The following is a 20,165-nucleotide window of genomic DNA, read 5'->3' as shown; positions in this document are numbered from 1 at the left end:
GATGCTCTAAACCACACCTAAAAGTTCAGTATGGTAAAAAACTCCAAAGGAAAAAGACTTGGAAGTTGTGTACTTCCCAGTAAATATAACACTGAATTTAGAAACAACTCTTATTTTGAAGCTCAGATGTAATTTCTGTTCGAATAATTCAAACAACACCCCAAACAAACTTCTCAATGGTCCAGTTTTCAGACAGATTTCCTTGGTTCATGGAGAACTTGCTTCGTAAGACAACATGTTTTATGAAAATAGCTAATAAGAGTGTTGTTCCAACATTTTGAATTCACATACTTCTAAGTTCAATTCGCTCATTGTAATGTTACTCCAACGCTTGCAATCGCCAAGCTTTGAAAGAAAAACCAGAGCAACATTAAAGAATTCATAAAGGCTCTTCACGGACTAGAAAAAGTTTGCAAGATGCTGAGCTTGTTAACTTCATATAGATCATTGATGGCCATACTCATTACTGTAAGTAGGATCCATGTTTCCATACACAGGCCCCGAAGCATTCCCACAAGCGGGAGTGGTTGTATTACCATATGCAGGACCATTACTGGACTCATATGCAGGGCCCATGTTGCTCCCATATGTTGGACCACGGCTATAGCTCCCGTTTGCGAAACCCACTTTGCTCACATTTGCAGGCTCTGTGGAACTCCCATTAGGAGACGTATGGCTCACATATGCAGAACCCGTAGTATTACCATATGCAGGACCCGTTGCATTCCCATATTCAGGACCTGGATTGCTCCCATATGCAGGACCCGCAACATTCCCGTATGCAGGACCCATATTGCTCCCATATGCAGGACCAGCGGCATTCCCATATGCAGGGCTTGCATTGCTCCCATATGCAGGACCTGTGTTGTTCTGATATGCAGGGCACGTGTCGTTCTGATACGCAGGACTTGCAGCATTCCCATATGCAGGGCCTGCATTGCTCCCATATGCAGGACCAGTGTTGCTCCCATATCCAGGACCTATGTTGTTCCCAGGTGGGGTAGGTGATGGCCTGGGTCTTGCATACTCGGCGAATATAACCCAGCCATCCAAAAACTGTAGAACACAGTACAATAAGAAAGAGAGAATAAAGGGGGAAAAAAAAAAAAAAGACTATCACAACAATAAAAATCAAAACATTATTCCTAAAATAAGGTAAAATTAACTTTAAATAAACAAACTACAAAACAAAAATAGATTTTTTTTAAAAAAAATTCTCATTTGCATCCTCCAAGGTTAAAGTGGCAAAATAAAGCATCAACAAAATCAACATTGTTATTGAAATAAGTAAAATTAACTTCTTTTAATTTTTGGTACAACTGGTTCCGACGAGACTCGAACTTAATAGCTCACAAGTCTAGAGACTACTTCAGCACCACCAAGTTAAAGCTCATTGGTGATAAGTAAAATTAACTTTCAAGAACAAATATCAACCGATAGGTGGATTTTCAATTAGAGTGATAGGTGGATTTTCAATTAGAGTTCTTAAAATTTTGAAGCTTTGCTGTGTGCCTTGAAAAGCTCATCCACAAACAATATTAAAAAGACTGGGCATTAGGCAGTTCAAATTTTACTATTTGCATTCTGCTATGTCAATAATTTAACTTATCACTTATCATGTCTACTAGGAACTTGCTATAATAATATCTTTTCTAATTTTGTCCAAGAAATGATTCAAATGAAAGCAAAAAATCACATACTGACCTTCCCATCCATGCCTTCTATACCTTTGGCAGCATCTTCCAAGCTAGCATATCTGACAAAACCAAACCCCTTAGAATATCCTGACACCCTATCAGTCACCACTCTGGCTGTAAAAAGCAACATGAAAATTATTGATAATTCACATGGGCAATTTCTTAAACATTTATGGAAAGGAAGCACAAACCATGAACCAGTTCACCAAACTTGGAAAATGCTTCCCTTAGTCCCTCTGTAGTAGTTCGTTTGCTAAGTCCTGAAAATATATTTGACAAAGTACACAATCAAGGTCAAACACATTAATTAAGTTGAAATGACCGTCCCAAGTAAATAAGCAATCTCAAAGAGCAGTTGGTCAAATTTGCAAAAAATTGCCATACATATATATTTAACAAGTCAGGAGGAAACAAATTGATTATATGATCATTGACCACTAGGTCTTATCTAGAAACTCTACATCTCAAGTAAAAATAAGAAATCCATGTCAATGAAAAACCCAAAACATTTAGTACTCTCTTGAGAAAAATGGGAAATAAAACATCAATATAGGCTTCACAAGAATATCTACATTTAAAATAAAAAACAAAGTATGAAGAACTCTGCCTAGCTATGAGTATAGTCTCAATTAGACAATAAACAGCTGGGCCAAAGCCTGGGATGACAGAGAGCTCTAGACTTGCAGTAGTTGACAAACATCATAAAAACTTTGTCACGTCTCATTATATAAACCTAATAACTGACATAGGTATAACAATGGGTCGTTGAAGCTGTAGCTCTAAATGGGAAGAAATGAAAGAAATAGATCCATATAGCCAACCCCAAGTAGATTAGAATTAATCATGATTATGTAGAAGGAAACAAACGACAAATAAAGAACCTTCTTTTTTGTGAGACGTAATAAAGAACATACTCACCTGAAAAAGGCAAAAATTCATAATGATCATAAAAAGTTTTCTGTTTCGCAATTAACATCACATACAGTAGTTATAGTCATCTGATTGAAAGATATTAAACATTGTTTCAAATACATTAATTCAAATAAAAGCTCATCAATATGCATTTATGTCCATCCATTCTAGTAGGGGTGAGCATAATTCGGTTTAAACCAAAATAACCAACCGAACCGAACCAAATTGAATTAGAAATTTGGTTTGGTTTTTTAAGTAATTTGGTTCAGTTTTTATTTTTGAAAAAAATCAGTTTAATCGGTTCGGTATAATTTTGAACAAAAATAATTCGGTTGAACCAAACCAAACCAATATAAGACTATTTTGAAGATTTGCGTAACATGTGGCACCTTTCGGTTTAGTGGTTAAGTCTGTATGATATTGCTTTGATGTCCTGTGATCAAATCCCACCTTCAACATTTTTTTTTTCTTTTTTAAAGATGACTAAATCTAACCATCCATTTGAGAAGATCTGAGCCATCAAAATATCACTATATATTCATAAGAAACATTTCAAACCCTGGCCAACAACTCCTCATATGGCAGTAACTCCCATCTCCTCTTCCTCATCTCATCTCTGCTCACTATTCTCTCTTCATTTTGTTCTTGCAACATCACTCCTATTCCTCATCTTTTCCACTCTTTTCATCTCAGCTCTCTCTTTTTCTTGTTCTCACGACACCACTGCTCTCTCCTTCTTCAACCTCTCGATTTCTTTCCCTCCCCTAATCATTTTATTCTTCGTTTCTTTTTCTTCAAAATCTCTCCCTATTTTGTGCAGCTGCATGTGCAACAGTTGGATTCTTTAAACGGCAATGGGTTTACAATATCTGGATGTTATGGATGCATATTTGTGGACAAGACTTATGCAATACGTGATCCACAAAAGATTCCAGTCAATGGTGATAAGTATGGCAACAAATAAATTAGCATCAAAGATGGATTCAGCAGCAATAACTAATTATTAGCAGAAATAAATATCTCAATTAAGATATTATTCTAATTTTCATTATCTTAAATTATGACCTTAAATATTGGTTTCCAATAGTAGAGAATTCAAATATCAAACAGAATTATTTTTAATTAAATTGAGATCTGGACTCTCTCTTTTCCAATGAGTCTAAAGTTAGAGCTCCTTTTTAACGAGCTCACATTTTCAGCAACAATAGGTCAAGGAAAGAATTGAGGTAAAGCAAAAGCTTCAGCTTTTGAATCAGATTTTTCACTATTAATAGGCCCATGACTCAATCTTAGGTGAGAGATAGTAACAACTTGGTATCAAAGCCGGATGTCATGGATGATACAAGTTCGAGAGAAGAATTGAGGTCGCTATTCCAAGAAGCACAAGCATTGGCCGAAGCAAGAGTAGCACAGGCTGAATCAAAGATGGAAGAATGAATCAAGCAATCAGAGTTGAAACTGGAATCCCAAGTGCAAAATTTGTCCGTAAATTACAAGAGTTCATTCAGGGAACTCACAAGAACCAAGGCAAGGAAACAGAGGGCGGCTCATAACAACTATGAAGGTAGCAATAATAGAGTTGATGGAAAAACAGAAGCGAGACCCAGGGCAAGAGTAGTACCAAGGTATACGAAGTTGGATTTTCCAACGTTTGATGGATCTGAAGATCCATTGATTTGGTTACACCGATGTGAACAATTGTTTTCAAACCAATAGCTGCAAGAAACAGATAAGGCGAGCCTTGCAGCATTCCATATGACGGGATAGGCACAACTCTGGTTCTACAGATTAGAACAAGAAGAACCCCTACTACCATGGAACACGTTCAAAGAATATTGCAATTTGAAATTCGGGCCACCACGCAGTAGCAATCCTTTGGGCAATTTGCCTAATCTGAAGCAGACAGGGATGGTGGAAGAATACCAATGTCAATTCCAGAGCCTCATAGCTCGTGCGACAACAATTCGGGTAGATCAACAAGTTCATTTGTTTACTGCAGGCTTGACAGATTCAATCTGAATTGATGCAGAGATGCAAAATCTCCCGAGTTTGGTGGCAATTATGAACCTGGTAAGAGCCTCCGAAAGAAAACAGCAGCTGGAAGTAGACAAATTCATGGTCCGATACAAGAACAACACCTACTTCATCAATTCTGCCTGTATCCAAGGCTACTAAAACATTACAAAATTCCAGTTTAGGAAGTATTCTTTCTCACTCTATTAAAAGATTGAGCCGTCCAGAGATGGCTGAGCAAAGAGCAAAGGGGTTGTGCTATAATTGTGATGAACCATATTCCTCCAAGCATCAATGTAAGAAGTTGTCTTAGTTGGAGATGAATGATTCAAAGAAAGCAACAGGGCAAAAGGACTATGGGTGATTCATAGTCTTATCCTAATGTTGAGCTTGCGGACAAGCTCTTTCTCCAGGAAGGGGAGTGCTGTTATGGATGCATATTGGTGGCAAGACTTACGTAATACGTGATCCACAAGAGATTCCAGTCAATGGTGATAAGAATGGCAATAAATAAATTAGCATCAAAACTGTATTCAGCAGCAACAACTAATTCTTAGCAGAAATAAATATCTCAATTAAGATATTACTCTAATTATATTATCTTAAATTATGACCTTAAATATTGGTTTCCAATAGTAGAGAATTCCATATGAAATCATATAATAATCTCTTTATAAGGAGATCAAATTATGAATAAAATATCAAGTAGAATTATTTTTAACTAAATTGAGATTTGGATTCTCTCTTCTCTAACGAGTCTAAGGATAGAGCTCCTTTTTAATGAGCTCATGTTTCCAACAATAATAGCTTGAGGAAATAATCGAGGTAAAGCAAAAATTTCAGCTTTTGAATCAGATTTCACTATTACTAGGCCCGTGACTCAATCCTCAGCGAGAGATCATAACACTGGAATTATTGATTCCTAGACAACGATGGTCATGGGTTTTTTCCTTTATTTTGTTAATTTATTTTTCTGAAATTTGTAATATTTCTCTTATTAGTTGTCACAAGCTTCATATTTTGGATATTTCATTTGTTTTTGAGTAATTTGTTCATGTTTAAGGTTTTTTTTTTTCTTTTAACTTTGTAATATTCTTCTTCCTTTCACGTATTTCACTTTTTTTAATGTAGACACATTATGAATGGTATTATCCTTCGGCTCTCCTTGTGTAATGGTATTGTTTTGAGGATCAAAATTTTCAAGAAGACGAATTGCAGGGGTTATTTTTGTGTTTTTTAGTTAATATTTCTCTTAAAAATAATTTAAATTGTCTATAAAAATTGCCTTTGTTCAAAACAGACAAATTGAACTGAATGGAGCCAAATTATTTCGGTTTGATTTAATTCGATTTTAGCGGTATTTCGGTTATGTTTGGATTTTTTATTGGTACAGTTTATTCAGTTTTTCAATTTTTTAGACCGAACCAAACTGACCCAACCGATGCACACCCCTACATTCTAGTTCATAGAGAGACGTACATACTTCACATAAACAATCTGTTGCTGGAAAAGGGTTTTATGGAGTTACAAGTTAAAAAATTCTAGACATGCTATCTGGCTTCTCCTTCTTTCCAAGCTTCTGTCAATATCTATGAAATTAGTGGAATGACTTACAACTAAACATTGCACTTTTCATGGAAATGTGGACATCACTCAATTGTGCTCAGCTTATTGAATATCCAAGTTGAATTGCCATTTCTTTAGCTAGCTGGAGTTGCAAAACAAGAGGTACAGCTTTACTTGAAGGTAATTCTACTGTACTAGCCAGTTTTGTTCAACCACAATGTAATGCTCACGTTGAAGATAAAATATCACTCATTAACTTCAACAAATGATTGACTTACGCTTAGAGAAGAAAAAAAGAAGAGGAAGGGAACTAGACTCTATAAATCTGCATAGGCATAAATGATAAACCCAACTCCAAATTAACACAAATCTAGTGCATTCATTAAAATGGTGTGCATCAATAAATCTGCACAAGGATGAAATTTACACAGCAACCACAGGTGGAAAATTCTGAAAATCAGTGTCAAAAATCACTCAACTATGCAGATCCCAAGTAAAGTCAATTTTAATCCTTTTCAGTTTCACATGAAAATTGAATCAATCTATTTTGAGGTTCACAACACCAAATAGCAATTGATGTTCATACACAGAAAAGAGAGAATATGAGGATATCACTATAAATAACACTAACAGTGTACAACAAATTTAGAGCAGTCACATTGATCAAAGTTACAAATTTTCACTATGACTTTTGAGGACCATTCTCTAAGTTTTCTTTTCTGCAAAAACAGAATTGCACACAAAAGTAGTCCCAGAACATAACAAAGAAAATTCCTCTTCCATGACATCTGAGGAGGTCTTTGATCTCCCATTTTTCAAATGAAATGTTCCAAAAACACATCTTCTTTAGTCCAACAAAATTTTACTGGATTTATGGCATGCTGCATTATTTGTAAATATGCCACAATGACATAAGACAGCAAATAAGGGTAAACTAAACTCCCAAAACTGCTATAGGAAGCAAAAAAAAAGGGCCAAAGGAGAAGGGATGTAATAGTGTAAAATAAGGGTCAATTTGAAGTATGCATACTGTGGTCCAGAGATTTTCAAAAATATGATTGGTGGCCAAGCAACACAACAAATTCCAGGTGATGTTGGCAATGCAAATTTTTTCAATATTGTGAACTATACTGGAAAAAATGTAAAGGAATTTGAAGCTAATTAGTATAGGCCTAGTTAGGTCTTTATAAATGATTTATGGGGTTTGATGAAGAAAAAACACTAAAACAAAAGGAAATTACTTGAGAAAATCAAGAACATTGAGAAGATATGAAACTTCACATGCAAAATTTCTTAGCATCACAACCAAGATCCCGTCAACAACACACCTAGGGCAAGAACTGCATCACACAATTCCAAAAAGATCTAGAAACTTGCAATTTTCTAAAACCTTAAAAATATTAAATTTTTTGCTCAATGCATCACAAAATCCCTTGTCTGCAACCATATTATCCTTTTATACTTTATACTTACAACTACAGCTTTTGAGTTGTTTCATTATCATATAGCTAACACCGCCTGGGGACAGCTGTCTAATGTGTAATATTAATATCCAACATCAACTACATAATTTATTGTGGTATTGCCACGGACAACCAAAGTTAACAGGAGCCACTTTGATTAGGTTGGTTTATCATATAATATAAGATTGAAGGACAAAAATGAAATAGTTGTGTTTCAAAAATCTGTTTTCTGCCTATGCAACACAAATCTTACGAGTAGGAACCAATATCAGCAAATCAACCAAAACAGAAATTAGTAACAGTTGAATACTATCCAACAAGCATCAAAATAATCCTAAAGAACAATATCTCGCATTTTGAATCACAACCAATCCTTCTAGAAGATGTTGCTGTAATATAAAGGTTTTATAATCCAATATTAGCAGATGCATGTCATATCATGTCCTACTTTCACAACAATAGTAGCACAAAAGTATCCATGTGATCTGTAGCCTTACCCTTTCTACACTATATAGGTTTTCAAAATTAAAATTGCAGAGCCTATTCAACTCTCCACGTATCAATTGCTATTGCCATATGTTTGTCATATAACCAACAGAAAACCATGCACTTATTTTCAAGTTATAATGCATCCACAGGCAAACAAGAAAAAAAAATCCAATGATCAAATTCGATATACTAATAACTAATAAGTAAAGACAAACCAAAAGTATTCCAATCAAATATATAATATAGCAGATAACAAATAGTATCTGTTGCTAAACAACAAGTATATAATACCATAACAATATTAAAGTCACCAATCAAAATGACAGAACCCAAAAAACTTATTGTATAAATATAAAAAAGGCAATACTAAAACAAAAGAGCAATCCAATTATGTAAGGTAACCGAAAAAAAGGAAATCATATTTCAAAAATTTTAGACATTTCCTGTCATTTCTAACATTTCCACTGCATTCATTTACTAAGGAGGAAACAAAGTAAAACCAAATAATAACAATAATAATTAACAGAGCCAATTGATGAAATAGATAACACAATAGAAGGCAATAAAGAAAAGAGATATAGAGAGAGACATGAACGTGCCAGAGACAAAGAGATTGGTGTTGGGCTCAGCTTTTTCTCGAGCAGAAGTCTCCGCCGTGGTGGGCGGAGGAATGAAGGATGAAGTGGAGGTTGTTGAGAAGAAGCGCAGCAAGCTGCGGGGAGCTGCCGCCAAAGCCACCCTAGCTCTCATAGCCATGGTGATGGTGATGATAGATAGTGTCAAGGGTTTTAGCTAAAACCCTACCGTTTAGAAAAACCTTTCTTTTTCTTTTCCAAGGGGGTTTTGAGCCAGGCCGCGTGGCCGTTGGCGTGAGGTAAATAAAATGAGACTTTAGTGTGGGGTTTATGGGTCCGCTACGAAATGACAAAAGTAACCTTGTATAATCACGCTATTGTCACGGCTGAAATTACAAAATTGCACCTCACAGGCCAAGATCTCATTTAGACCCTCAAATTAGTAAGGAAAAGTCAATTGAGTCCTTAACCAATTTTTATAATCAATGAAGCCCTTTCATTTTTAAGTTCAGTTAATTGCGTCCTAATTTAAAAGCCGTTTTCTAATACCGTCATCAGTGAGACCCAACGGGAAAGACGATGGAGAAGAAAACAAGCATTGATAGAATCTGTTGATCGAATTGGGAAGTGGAATGGAAGACATGTAGTAGAATGCCGTCACTCTCATTCAACTAATTAGGTAGACCCACCATTTTCAATTCCTATTTAACCTTTTTTTTCACGAGTTTTCTTCTGCTATTTGCTAGTTCCTCTTATTATTAATATTGACAAATTTAATTGTCGTTTAACAAATTACATGTTCTCCTCCTCCTCTCTCTTTTTCTTTTTTTTTTTATCCTTTCTCTTTTAGTTTTTTGTTTTAGTGGCTACTGGTGGGTTTCTCATTGATACTACTCTAAATCAATTTATCTTTTCTTTATATTATTTTTTTCATTTTTTTAATAAACTCTTATATTAGGATTCACTTTGAACTAATTTGAATTTCTCTCTTCAAATTTAGATTTCTTTAACAAATTTGAGATTATCTCATTATTGGGGTCTTTTTTTTTTTCCTTTTCTTTGTGAGATTTTATTTATTTTTTTACAATTTTTGAATAAATTTTTTGACAATTTGAAATACAATGTTATTTTACTTTATCAAAATCATTTCATCAGAATATTTTAATTATTTATATTTATATTTTTTTTCTACTGAACTCATCTTATTATTTTTATTAATGAAATGTCAAATTTTATAAATAAATAAATAATATATATATATATATATATATATTGAATAGTTTTATCCATAAATATAAAATATGATAAAAAATATCGATAATAAAATAATATATATTATGAAATGTATGAATATTAAAAAAAATATTATTATTATTATTGATAAATTAAAAATAATATAATAAATTTTAAATAATAAATTTGATTACGTTATTAAAGAAAATAATCATTTAATCATAAAAACTAAAATAATAATAATAATAATAATAATAATAATAATAGATATAAAAAAGAGAAATAAAATATTAAATAAAAAAATTAATTACTTGTTATAAAAAAAATCAATCAATAGAGTTTGTAGGAGTGGTAAAACATCCTATATCTCTTAGTTATAAATGAAAAAAATCTCACTGAAAGCATTTTATTCTCGTAATAAACCTCCTCGAAGATTAAGCCTAAGCTATTGAGAAAATAAAAATTTAAAAAAAAAAAAAAACATAAGATATGAAGCAAAGAGAGTTGACGTGGATAGTACCAATTCCTATGGCCCAAGTTTTGCCATGATTAAACTATCAAGTTTCAATTATTCCTTAAAAAATAAAATCAATAAATAAAAGGAGAAGAAGAAATTTAATGGATCAAGTAAAGATCTGTTGCTTATCTAATAATGGATCAAGTAAAGATCTGTTGCTAATCTAATAATGGATCAAGTCTTTATCTGTTGCTTATCTAATGTGTCATCACCCAATTTTTTCTGGCGAGTCCTTCAAATTTCCAGGCTCATTTTGTCCTTATCATTCAATGGGACCTGAAATTCCCTGTTCTTTTGTAGCATAATCCGTGTCAATTTATTTTAATATATGTGGTGTATGTGATAACGTGCACATAAAGGGGGCAAAGACAGTTTCCGAGCCAACCTCTCCAAGCCACCCCAACCTATCCAAGGAACACCTTCCAGTGCAAGAGAAACCCAGATGTCTTCTGCGGATTTCTTCTTCAACTGTATTCTTCAACTTTACAACTAAGTAACTAACAATCCCTTTCTCTTATATATATATATATATATGGAATCCACACCTACCCTATCTAACAATCCTCCAATACACACTTCTTTCTTTTAGCTGATAAAATATTCTGCAACTAAATAATCAACCATGGCAATTAGCCTAATCCTGTTCTTGATAACCCATCTTTTTGTACACTCAGAATCCATTAGTAGAGCTGATTTCCCCAGTGGGTTCACCTTTGGAACTGCTTCTTCAGCTTACCAGGTTCTGTTTCTGTATCCTTGTCATGTATTTTGATTGCATATTCCATCAATTAAAAGTGCAGCGCAGAGCAATTTAATGATCGTAGAAGATATGTGTTGGTGGTGGTATTTGTAGTTTGAAGGAGCTGTAAATGAAGGAAATAAAGGAGCTAGCATATGGGACACCTTCACAAGGCAACCAGGCAAGAATTGAATCATTGAAAGGAAAATTTGATATTGCAGAAGGAAAAATTTTCAGAGAACTTTGTAATGTGTTTGAACAGGAAGAATATTGGATTTCAGCAATGCAGATACAGCTGTTGATCAATATCACCGGTTTAAGGTATAATCGGAAACTTTTTTTTTTTTTTTTTTTTTTGATTCTCTGGAATTTTTAAAGGGGAGGAGTGTTAGTAATTATTCGACCATTAGAGTACTGGTTTAACGTTTTTTCAGCTTAGAAGCAATAAGTTTGAAATACAAATAGTCGAGTGATAAACATGTTGATTAAAAAATTGTGGAAAGAAATATTATCATATGGGCGGAGGTTTAGGAGAATTGGAAAAAGAATCCAATTGGATAAGAATCATTAACAAATTGTAACTTGGGCTAGCAAGTATATCCTTGTGAAATGATGACGATGATGTGTCACCAACTTGAAAGAAAATAATTATAATAACACAGAAAAAAGAATTACAAAAAATAATTATTAATAACACGTAAAAGGATTACAAAAGAAGACAATTGGCATAGAGTCAAAAGAACATAGTCAATCAATAACTATATTTTTGTCTTGTCTTTGCTGCAAATAAATAATGATTGGGAATGGAAAATATTAAATTTTTACAGGGAGATATTGATTTGATGAAGGATTTGGGGATGGATGCCTACAGATTTTCAATATCTTGGCCAAGAATTTTTCCAAGTAAGTTACAATCAGTCAGGTCAGATCCTGAAAATTTTGCTTGCCATTCTTGTGGGTCATCATCAACTTGTAGCAAACTGTTTTGGAATTTATATTAACAGATGGAACAGGGGAACCTAACCCGGAAGGAATAGATTATTACAACAGCCTCATAGATGCTTTACTGGAAAAAGGTTGCTTGGCCTAGCATAATTTTGAATTAATTTTTTTTAATATTAAAATAGACATAGTATTAATTGAAGCTGTAGCTGTTCTTTCAATCAGGAATCCAGCCTTATGTAACTTTGTACCATTGGGATCTTCCACAGATGCTTGAAGATAAATATGGAGGATGGTTAAGCAAACGAATAGTGTAAGTATAAAAGAATTGTAGGTGACATTTTTTCTAGAAAAATATATAGTCAAGGCCTTCGAAAAAGCAGAGAGCAGCCTGCATACATGATAGGCGACTCTTTCTTGTCTCTTGCAAAATGAGTAATCTCATGCACTGGGGATGCCCTTTTATACGCTTTAGAAATGAATTGATTTGCTTACAGAAAGGACTTTGAGCATTATGCCTTCACCTGCTTCCATGCCTTCGGAGATAGAGTGAAACACTGGATCACCTTCAACGAACCTCATGGTTTCTCCATCCAAGGTTACGACACCGGTATTCAAGCTCCCGGCAGGTGTTCTATTCTCAGTCATCTGCTTTGCAAGATGGGAAATTCATCAGTTGAACCGTATATTGTAGCTCACAACATCCTCTTGTCACATGCTGCTTCATATCGATGTTATCAGTCAAATTTCAAGGTACTCCTGAGAACAACATAATTATCTTTATATTTTGATTCTAATATTAGATTGAACTGGCCTGATTGATCACCCAGGCAAAACAAGGTGGCCAAATTGGTATAGCATTAGATTCCAAGTGGTACGAACCAATATCCGATGCCGATGAGGACAAAGATGCAGCGCAAAGAGCAATGGATTTTGCAATTGGATGGTAAATATGTCAGGTTCATAACGTTTCAGAAGGAATCAAATTCCATTGTTTGAAACATGATCCATTTGAGTTTTAAACATGATCTATTTGACACACTAAAAAACCAAATCAGGTTCCTTAATCCACTTTTCTTTGGCAAATATCCTCTTTCAATGAAAAAGCTTGCGGGTGAAAGATTACCTGAGATCACTCCAGAGATGTCCAAAGTCTTAGCGGGGTCCCTGGATTTTGTGGGCATTAATCATTACACAACTCTGTATGTTAGAAATGACAGGACTCGGATTCGGAAACTAATATTGCAGGATGCCTCATCTGATGCTGCTGTAATTACTACTGGTAAGATGCTGAACACAATTAATACTTAAACATCTGAAGGGCAATAACATGTGCAATAAAACAATAACCTGATGAACTTTGTGTCTGTCATCTCAATTGTAGCTTATCGACATGGAATCGCTATTGGAGAACGAGTATGTCCCAACAATTTACAGGGCCCTAGGTAGGATTTTGTTATATATTTCAAATAAAAGTCAGCTCACAATTACTTCCTCCTCCAGGCAGCTTCCCGCTGGCTACACATTGTTCCCTGGGGCATTCGTAAATTGGTGAACTATGTGAAAGATGAGTATAAGAACCCACAAGTGATTATAACGGAGAATGGTAAGCAGTTCTTCAGAACCCTAAAACCAAAAAGCTGAAGTTTTGAATTATTACGTAGCTTAATTTCAGAATTGCAGGAATGGACGATGCAAACAAACCATTTATGTCATTAAACAAGGCCTTACAGGATGATAAGAGGATAGAATACCACAGGGACTATCTTTCAAACCTGTCTGCAGCTATAAGGTAATGGCAACAACCTCTGCTGGTTCCTATATTTCTGGATTACTGTGCTTCAGAATTGAATCCATCAGACCTAAGAGAAAAACAATTACAGGGAAGACAAGTGCGACATTCGGGGCTATTTCGTGTGGTCTGTGCTTGACAACTGGGAATGGAACTCAGGCTACACCGTACGATTTGGACTCTACTTTGTGGATTACAAAAATAATCTTACGAGAATACCAAAAGCTTCTACTCAATGGTTCAAAAGTATTCTCAGATTAGACAGTGATATGAAGAGCCAGCTTTGAAGTGTATATGTTACAAAAACATAGGCCATGCACATAATTTACCATGCAATTGATATTGGAAAAAAAATTGTTAACATTCATAGAAAATCATAGAAGAAATAAAACATGGAAGAAATAAAAGGCACACCATGAATCAGTGAAACCTTATATTGCCCTGTTGTTTCTGTTCTGGCAGCTGTTCAATTTGTCTTTCAAATATCACAACTAAGAGGTGAGTTGATATTTCTTTATCCACAAAATATTAACAAAAATATTGTGCAGATTGATTCATTTCTGACCTTGCACATAGGTAAGATCACCTTGGGAGATCACTATTCATTCCATTTGTAATATTATTAAAAAATTTTGCAGCATCACTTGGGCTGTAGAAAGTTATGAAATAAAATGGACTAATATCATACCCCAAAAATTTATTAATTCTTAGTTTGCTTTCATGTTTGGACAGTGCTCCATTTAACTGGGATTAACAATGTAGTCAATGGATGCTTCATAATTTCATTAAACTAGGTATGTAAGAAGATAAAATGGTAAAACATAGAGCCCCAATTCGACACCAGCATTTAAGTGCAAGCACAAGCCATCGAACCCCATAGCCACCGCAATCACAATAGATAATAACAAATAAAGCGACAAGAACACTCACTGGATGATTAGCGAGCATCAAATTGAAAAAACTCGCTCCTCTCTAGTTTCTATAGAGAGAGAGAGAGAGAGAGAGAGAGAGAGAATACTCTCGAGCCTTCGATTTTTGCTCTCAGACCTCGCCGAGCTTTGGTTGCTCCCATAGTCCTCCCCTGCCTCCGAACAAGGGAAGGTGTTTTCTGCTCTCCGATTGGGTTAAGCACCCCTCCCCTGTTTGGAGTGTTTATAGATGGGTTTTGCATTAGCAAATCTTGGGTGCATGGTAAGGAATTTGCGTGATGATCTGCTTGAGGCAGTTGCATGTCTCTTGCTAGATGTATCTTGTTTGCTGGAGTTTAGATGCAATGGTCCACCTGATGCAGTTTTCAAGCTTTGGTTATATATGGGTGTTTGGTGGCTCTACTTCAACAGGAGGTTTATCGCTTTTGCAGTTTGCATATCCACGAATATGCTTCTACACTACGGCTGGGAAAGCCATCCGCATATCTTTAGGTCGCCATGGAGCTTTGAGGCGGCACCACCTTATTCTTGTGGAGCTGCGATGGTTCTGTTTTCAAGTTTTGACTGCTAGAAATGTCAAGTCGGCCTATGACACCAGGTAGAGGTGCGGTGGATGATTGGTTGACTATGGTTGTTTCTTGTCTTGGCTTATTGTTTGCTTTTTCGGTCTTCCTCAGCTCCTCGGCAGTGGCTAGCTTGGTCGAAGGCGGTGATGTTCTGAGGTTGCTCTCCTTTATTTCCCTAGGGTTTTTCCTTGGTCCTTTTGTAGATCCTATTTATTTGTACTCTCCTGCCCATTTGGGTCTTGGTAATGCAATGATATGCATGTTTAAAAAAAAATAAGACTCACTGGATCATTCAAAGACAAATACCAAAACTAATCAAAATAACTACTTTAACTGTAGGAATGTTTGTCCACTGGTTTGCTTAAGAAGATAAGCTATTAGGATTACTAGCAATATATCCATTCAAGGCATCCAAACAGGAAATTAAGTATGGTCTGTATACTCGACAAATTTACAGTTTGGCTTCCTAAATGGAAGCTAACCTCTCCTCAGCACCACCATGACGATAACCATCAATGCCAATGCCATGAAAGAAGCTCTCAAGGTGTTATCAGAAAAAGATGATCGAGAATTTCCATCTGCAGCTCCAGAAATGTTCTCAGCAGCAGAAAAACCAAAAATGTGATGAACAAAAGAAGAGACGTTATTCATCATCTCAACCACAGTGTGCTTGATGTTCTCAAATCTATACTTATATCCGTTCTCAAACTTTCCGGCTTCACTTGCATCATCAGATAATTTAGTAAACTCCCTTGGAGAGCCCAAATCCTGTGACTCATCATCTGCATCAGATTCTGTTGAATTCAAATAGATATTGGGTAAATCAGAGTCCATCAAACATGAAAAATCAACTAAGAGATGCATTTAGTGGTTGAAAGAGGAATAGAAGCTATTTTTACTGGTCTTCTGTGACTGGAGGAATTCCAGAAGAGCCTCATTCTTCATCACAGCATCCCAGACATTTGGATCCGCAGCAATGGAAGCAACAACAGACTGGGTACAAAAGAAGATCAGTAATCATAGCCCCATATATGGATTATATCACTTGATAATATTTAATGTATCTGCATCCCATAGTATCATGCACAGGTTTTACTTCAGGAGAGGCCTCAATTCCCTCAAGAATATAAACCAAGAGACTGAAACACATCAGAGTAGAAGTTGCATCCTCTCCATGATCTGATTGGAACAAGAATTTGTTCCCCCACAAAAAAGTTGGATTCTTTGAGATGAATGGACAGCTACATGCTTTCAAGTGACAAAAGTACAAAACTAACCAATATTAACAACAAATAAATAATTTTTTTAAAAAATGATAGGTAATTTTTAACTGCCAATGATCCAATTTCAGGGATGTTAAATCCTAGGATAGGAGGCACAAAATCAGAGAGTTAAAAAAGGTCAATATGAAGATTATCTATAACAGTATCAGGTGAAAATTTCCCAACACAAAAACACGCCAATGAAATTAGATTCCCTACAACTACAAGCACAACAGAAAGATTAATAATTATCATAAACTAACTAATCATAAAAAAAAAAAAAGATCTATTATATTATGATATGATATACACCAAAATCAGGAAGGAAACAACTGCACAAAGGGAAGAAATATTTGTGAGAACCTGTGCTTCAGGACTTTCATTGAGCAATGCGAATGCCTTTATTGCATAGCTTGATGCAGAATTTGATCTAGGCTCACAAGTGATGCAGCTTTTGTTCTCCAAATAGTCTGAGTTTGTAAGCAAAGTTAGGCCAGACAGCTGACCACCTCCCAATGAACCTCCAGATCCCGGGCGAGGAGAAGATGATGTATACACTCTGTAAAAATCATGTTTGAAACAGCAACAAAGTCAAGGAAAACAAAATACAATAGCCAAAATAAAGATAAATCATAAATAACAGCATAAAAATAAAAATAATAGAATGCAGCTAGTCAAACTTCTACTCCTTATTATGAAGAAATATGTATGGTGATGGTAGTGACTAATCATTACAGCCGAGTACTTCCACTGCTGTGCAAGTGTGAGACGAGATAGCAGATGCAGGTACATGTATGAGCTAGAAGCTTCCCAAATAGATGGTAAAAAACAATGGCTTTTGTTTTTGTCAAGATGTGTCAGGAAATTTCAGGTGGCCACAATGTTTGACAACATAATGAACACTAAGATGGACAATTTTCAACTTAATTTGATGTGGAATATTTACTATGTGGAGATGAGACGTCTAAGAAGCCAGCAATCTATCAAATTTTGGTCCATTTGCATTTTGCACCAGCATGCATAGGTAAATAAATCATTTAAATGCAAGCTACACGATGAAAAAACAGGACCAAAGAATAAGTAATTATAACACTTTTTTAATCCCAACAACAAGCAATTCCTTTGATCCTGTGAAGGGGAGAGGGAAACAAAAAAAAAAAAAAAGGAAAAGGGAGATGAAAGTGAAAGGAAACTAAGGAGGGGAAAAAGAGAAACTCGATGCTTCACATATTTCAATACATTGTGTCATGACTAAAACAACCATCAACCTAAACCAGTATCATCCATCAACGAAACAGGAAAAATCACAGCTTTATTAGCAAGAAACAGCACTAAAGAAAGCTTGTGCGCAAGATTTCATAAAAAGCATAAAAATAACTTGTCGAAAATGTTTTCCATTTATTTTTTATAAGAAAATATTTTCCATCAAAATATTAAAAATATAAGGTTCCAATATATCCAAACAGAATCAATACAAAAAAAACTTACCCTTTGTTTGGATCGAGAGAAATGAGAAGAAGGGAAAAGAAAAAAAATTTAATTTTTTTAAAATTCTTTGAGTGTGTGGATAATAAATAGAAGGAAAAATTAAAGAGAAAGAAAGAAAAATGAAGAGAAATGAAAAAAAAATTTAACTTAAAATATTTATCTCTAAATTAATAAAAAATAAAGAAAAATAATGATTAAAATATTTAAATATCTTTTTATAACATAAACATTAAAAAGAAATTAAAAATATAATAATTATTTCTTCCACAGAAGAAATTATATTTTTTCTTTATTTTAATAACCTATCCAAGTAATATAAATTTTTTTTTTTTCTTAATTTCTCTTCGTTTCCCTGCAAGTTAAGGATCCAAAGGGTTAATGCCACAAACTTGGTTTATAGAATCAAACATTCATACCTATCGTGAAAAAACATTATTAATCTTTCAGAACAATTGATGTTAAACAAACTTAGTTTATGGAATCAAACATGTATGCCTATCGCGCCATTGAAAACTCTCCTTCTCTTTCCCTCTGTTTTCTCCCTACCATCAAAATAATGAAGCATACCAAAGAAAAGAGGAGGCATTTGATTAAAAAGATCAAAATTTTAAAGTATATACTTCTCTAGAGCATCCTTCAACTCATTAGTGGCCGATTTCGCCTCCTGCAGGCTCGGAGCAGGCCCGAACACAACTCTTGGAATGGGGTCGTTAGATTCGAGCAACTGCTCCTCATCTCCACCAGCAAACTCCCAATCGTCAATCTGCAACGCTGGACGCTGAACTCCGGCGATTTCCACGCCACCGGTAGCCCCAGTCTGACAGGACGAGAGGATCGCCGACACGGGACGTGAGGCGTTGCGCACCGACTGTTCAGCCGGAGACGAGACAGCAGAAAACCCTCCCCGGAAGCCGCTATTGACGACGCCGATACCGGCGATCTTACAGGCAGCTTTCATGGCAGCTCCTCCACCCATAGCGATGATTACGGTGATCAAGGGAGAAAAGGAAAGGCCGAATCAAAATTATCTTGGGGAAGCGCTTTTATTACTCTCCGTTTGGACTTTGGAGAATAAGCATACGTGTGACTTGGCAATATTCTGTAGGAAGAGTTCTGAGATTTAAGTATTAATTAATTTAACGGTGATTATATGTTACTTTGCTAAGCGACACAAACTCTTCCTGTGATCGCTTAATCTAGAAGAAAACTGCATAATTTATTCGGTGTGGAAGAGACGCTGCTCTGTTCACTGCAATAATACTAACAGTTTATCTCAAAAACAAAATTACTTTAATTTAATTTAAAATTAAAAATAAGTAAATTTAAATTAATAAAAATTAATTTTAAATTAAATCAAACTAATCAATTAGTTTTATTTTTATTTACAATTTTTATTTAAAAAAATTAAAAATTTCAATAATTAAATTAAATTAAAATTAAGAAGATAATTAATATAATGGATTATTCGGCTTATATCTTTTTGTTTTTATCAAAAGAGGGGGGAGAACCCCAAAAGAGGAGAAAAAAAAAAATGAAACAAAGACAATTCTAGGACAAACTAAACCTTTGCAATCCCACATCAATAGATCCACAACTCCTGCAGGAGGATCACGAAATAGTTGTCTGCCCAAACTAGTATTCACAGCCAAATTGGCTAATCTATCAGCAACTTGATTAGCTTCTTGATAGTAATGCTAAATTTTAACTTGCCATTCCCTAGATAGAAGAGTACGGCATTGAGAAATTAAGTTCACATGCCGCAAATTCGATCTAAAATCAGCCAGAACCAATTCCTTCGACACCAAAGAATTTAACTCAACAATCAACTGTCAGTAATCCAGCTCTCATGCTATATGAAGACCATGTAATAGAGCATTCAACTCAGCCTCCATAAAGGTGCAAATATCTAATCGAATCAAATAACCCCCCATCCAAATACCATGATGATCTCGAGTAACATCACCCCCTCCAACACGTCCTGG

The 20,165-nt window shown here is 35.0% G+C and overlaps 3 protein-coding genes across 12 annotated transcripts; 1 reads left to right on the top strand and 2 right to left on the bottom strand.

Moving 5' to 3' along the window:
• Positions 1-89: 89 nt before the first annotated feature.
• LOC110643133 (glycine-rich RNA-binding protein 2) lies at positions 90-9,017 on the bottom strand. The gene is made up of 4 exons (XM_021795386.2): positions 8,740-9,017; positions 1,889-1,957; positions 1,705-1,811; positions 90-1,056 (listed from the first exon to the last, which is right to left on the bottom strand). The coding sequence occupies exons 1-4, from the start codon at positions 8,894-8,896 to the stop codon at positions 445-447; spliced, it is 945 nt and encodes a 314-aa protein (XP_021651078.2). The 5' UTR covers positions 8,897-9,017; the 3' UTR covers positions 90-444.
• A 1,737-nt stretch (positions 9,018-10,754) lies between these two features.
• LOC110643129 (putative beta-glucosidase 41) lies at positions 10,755-14,372 on the top strand. Of its 10 annotated transcripts, XM_021795381.2 has the most exons (14): positions 10,827-10,958; positions 11,140-11,204; positions 11,319-11,385; positions 11,467-11,525; positions 12,032-12,107; positions 12,209-12,280; positions 12,372-12,459; positions 12,644-12,899; positions 12,977-13,092; positions 13,205-13,428; positions 13,531-13,562; positions 13,650-13,752; positions 13,830-13,938; positions 14,030-14,372. In XM_021795381.2, exons 5-14 carry the CDS (start codon positions 12,047-12,049, stop codon positions 14,223-14,225), a joined length of 1,257 nt encoding a protein of 418 aa, XP_021651073.2. In that variant the 5' UTR covers positions 10,827-10,958; positions 11,140-11,204; positions 11,319-11,385; positions 11,467-11,525; positions 12,032-12,046; the 3' UTR covers positions 14,226-14,372. The 10 variants fall into 10 exon arrangements, 9 of the variants coding, with proteins under 9 accessions (XP_057991966.1, XP_057991969.1, XP_021651072.2 ...); XR_002492572.2 differs by having other exon boundaries at positions 10,755-11,204; positions 13,822-13,938; positions 14,030-14,206; XM_058135983.1 differs by having other exon boundaries at positions 10,759-11,204; positions 12,053-12,107.
• Positions 14,373-15,745: 1,373 nt separating this feature from the next.
• LOC110643130 (uncharacterized) lies at positions 15,746-19,450 on the bottom strand. The gene is made up of 4 exons (XM_021795383.2): positions 18,804-19,450; positions 17,059-17,254; positions 16,333-16,426; positions 15,746-16,227 (listed from the first exon to the last, which is right to left on the bottom strand). Exons 1-4 carry the CDS (start codon positions 19,157-19,159, stop codon positions 15,911-15,913), a joined length of 963 nt encoding a protein of 320 aa, XP_021651075.2. The 5' UTR covers positions 19,160-19,450; the 3' UTR covers positions 15,746-15,910.
• Positions 19,451-20,165: the final 715 nt, after the last annotated feature.

Source organism: Hevea brasiliensis, chromosome 15, assembly GCF_030052815.1.
Source record: "Hevea brasiliensis isolate MT/VB/25A 57/8 chromosome 15, ASM3005281v1, whole genome shotgun sequence".
Classification (NCBI taxonomy): domain Eukaryota; kingdom Viridiplantae; phylum Streptophyta; class Magnoliopsida; order Malpighiales; family Euphorbiaceae; genus Hevea; species Hevea brasiliensis.
The sequence above is the reverse complement of the archived record's forward strand: the minus strand, read 5'-3'. Positions and strand labels throughout refer to the sequence as shown.

Coding starts and splice junctions, on each gene's coding strand:
- LOC110643133 (XM_021795386.2), bottom strand. CDS start 8,896: ATGGCTATGAGAGCTAGGGTGGCTTTGGCGGCAGCTCCCCGCAGCTTG. Junction 1,812..1,888: donor GTTTGGTGAACTGGTTCATG/GTTTGTGCTTCC, acceptor TGCTTTTTACAG/CCAGAGTGGTGACTGATAGG. Junction 1,057..1,704: donor TAGAAGGCATGGATGGGAAG/GTCAGTATGTGA, acceptor TGTGTTCTACAG/TTTTTGGATGGCTGGGTTAT.
- LOC110643129 (XM_021795380.2), top strand. CDS start 11,088: ATGGCAATTAGCCTAATCCTGTTCTTGATAACCCATCTTTTTGTACAC. Junction 12,108..12,208: donor TTGGCCAAGAATTTTTCCAA/GTAAGTTACAAT, acceptor TTATATTAACAG/ATGGAACAGGGGAACCTAAC. Junction 12,281..12,371: donor AGATGCTTTACTGGAAAAAG/GTTGCTTGGCCT, acceptor TCTTTCAATCAG/GAATCCAGCCTTATGTAACT.
- LOC110643130 (XM_021795383.2), bottom strand. CDS start 19,159: ATGGGTGGAGGAGCTGCCATGAAAGCTGCCTGTAAGATCGCCGGTATC. Junction 17,255..18,803: donor TTGAAGGATGCTCTAGAGAA/GTATATACTTTA, acceptor TGATTTTTACAG/AGTGTATACATCATCTTCTC. Junction 16,228..16,332: donor CCTCCAGTCACAGAAGACCA/GTAAAAATAGCT, acceptor TGAATTCAACAG/AATCTGATGCAGATGATGAG.